This window comes from Apaloderma vittatum, unplaced genomic scaffold (assembly GCF_000703405.1).
Source record: "Apaloderma vittatum isolate BGI_N311 unplaced genomic scaffold, ASM70340v1 scaffold24352, whole genome shotgun sequence".
Lineage (NCBI taxonomy): Eukaryota > Metazoa > Chordata > Aves > Trogoniformes > Trogonidae > Apaloderma > Apaloderma vittatum.
The window spans coordinates 1,556-1,774 of record NW_009705579.1 but is presented as its reverse complement, the minus strand read 5'-3'; the positions used below and the strand labels follow the sequence as shown (position 1 = coordinate 1,774).

Genomic DNA, 219 nt, shown 5'->3' with positions numbered 1-219 from the left:
GGCGTGCCCCCGCACCGGGTGCTGCATCTCCACGAAGGCCAGCTCCCCCACCGTCACCTCACAGGGACCCAGCGCCTCGAAACCGCACTTCTGGTAGAAGGGCACGAGGAAATCTTCGCACATGAGCAGGGCTCTGCGGGCGAAGGGCAGGCCCCGCAGGTGCTGCAGGGACCTCCACATGAGGATGGAGCGCTTGCCCTGCTGGCCGGACAGGCGGGG

At 68.5% G+C, this 219-nt stretch overlaps 1 protein-coding gene across 1 annotated transcript in view; it reads right to left on the bottom strand.

Moving 5' to 3' along the window:
* Nucleotides 1–6: 6 nt before the first annotated feature.
* AANAT (aralkylamine N-acetyltransferase) overlaps nt 7–219 on the bottom strand; it is a gene marked incomplete at its 3' end in the record, with an annotated part of 1,742 nt that continues 1,529 nt past the window's right edge. The window contains exon 3 of the mRNA XM_009865490.1: nt 7–219. This exon is cut by the window's right edge and continues 4 nt beyond it. Coding sequence (XP_009863792.1) covers nt 7–219 — 213 coding nt within the window.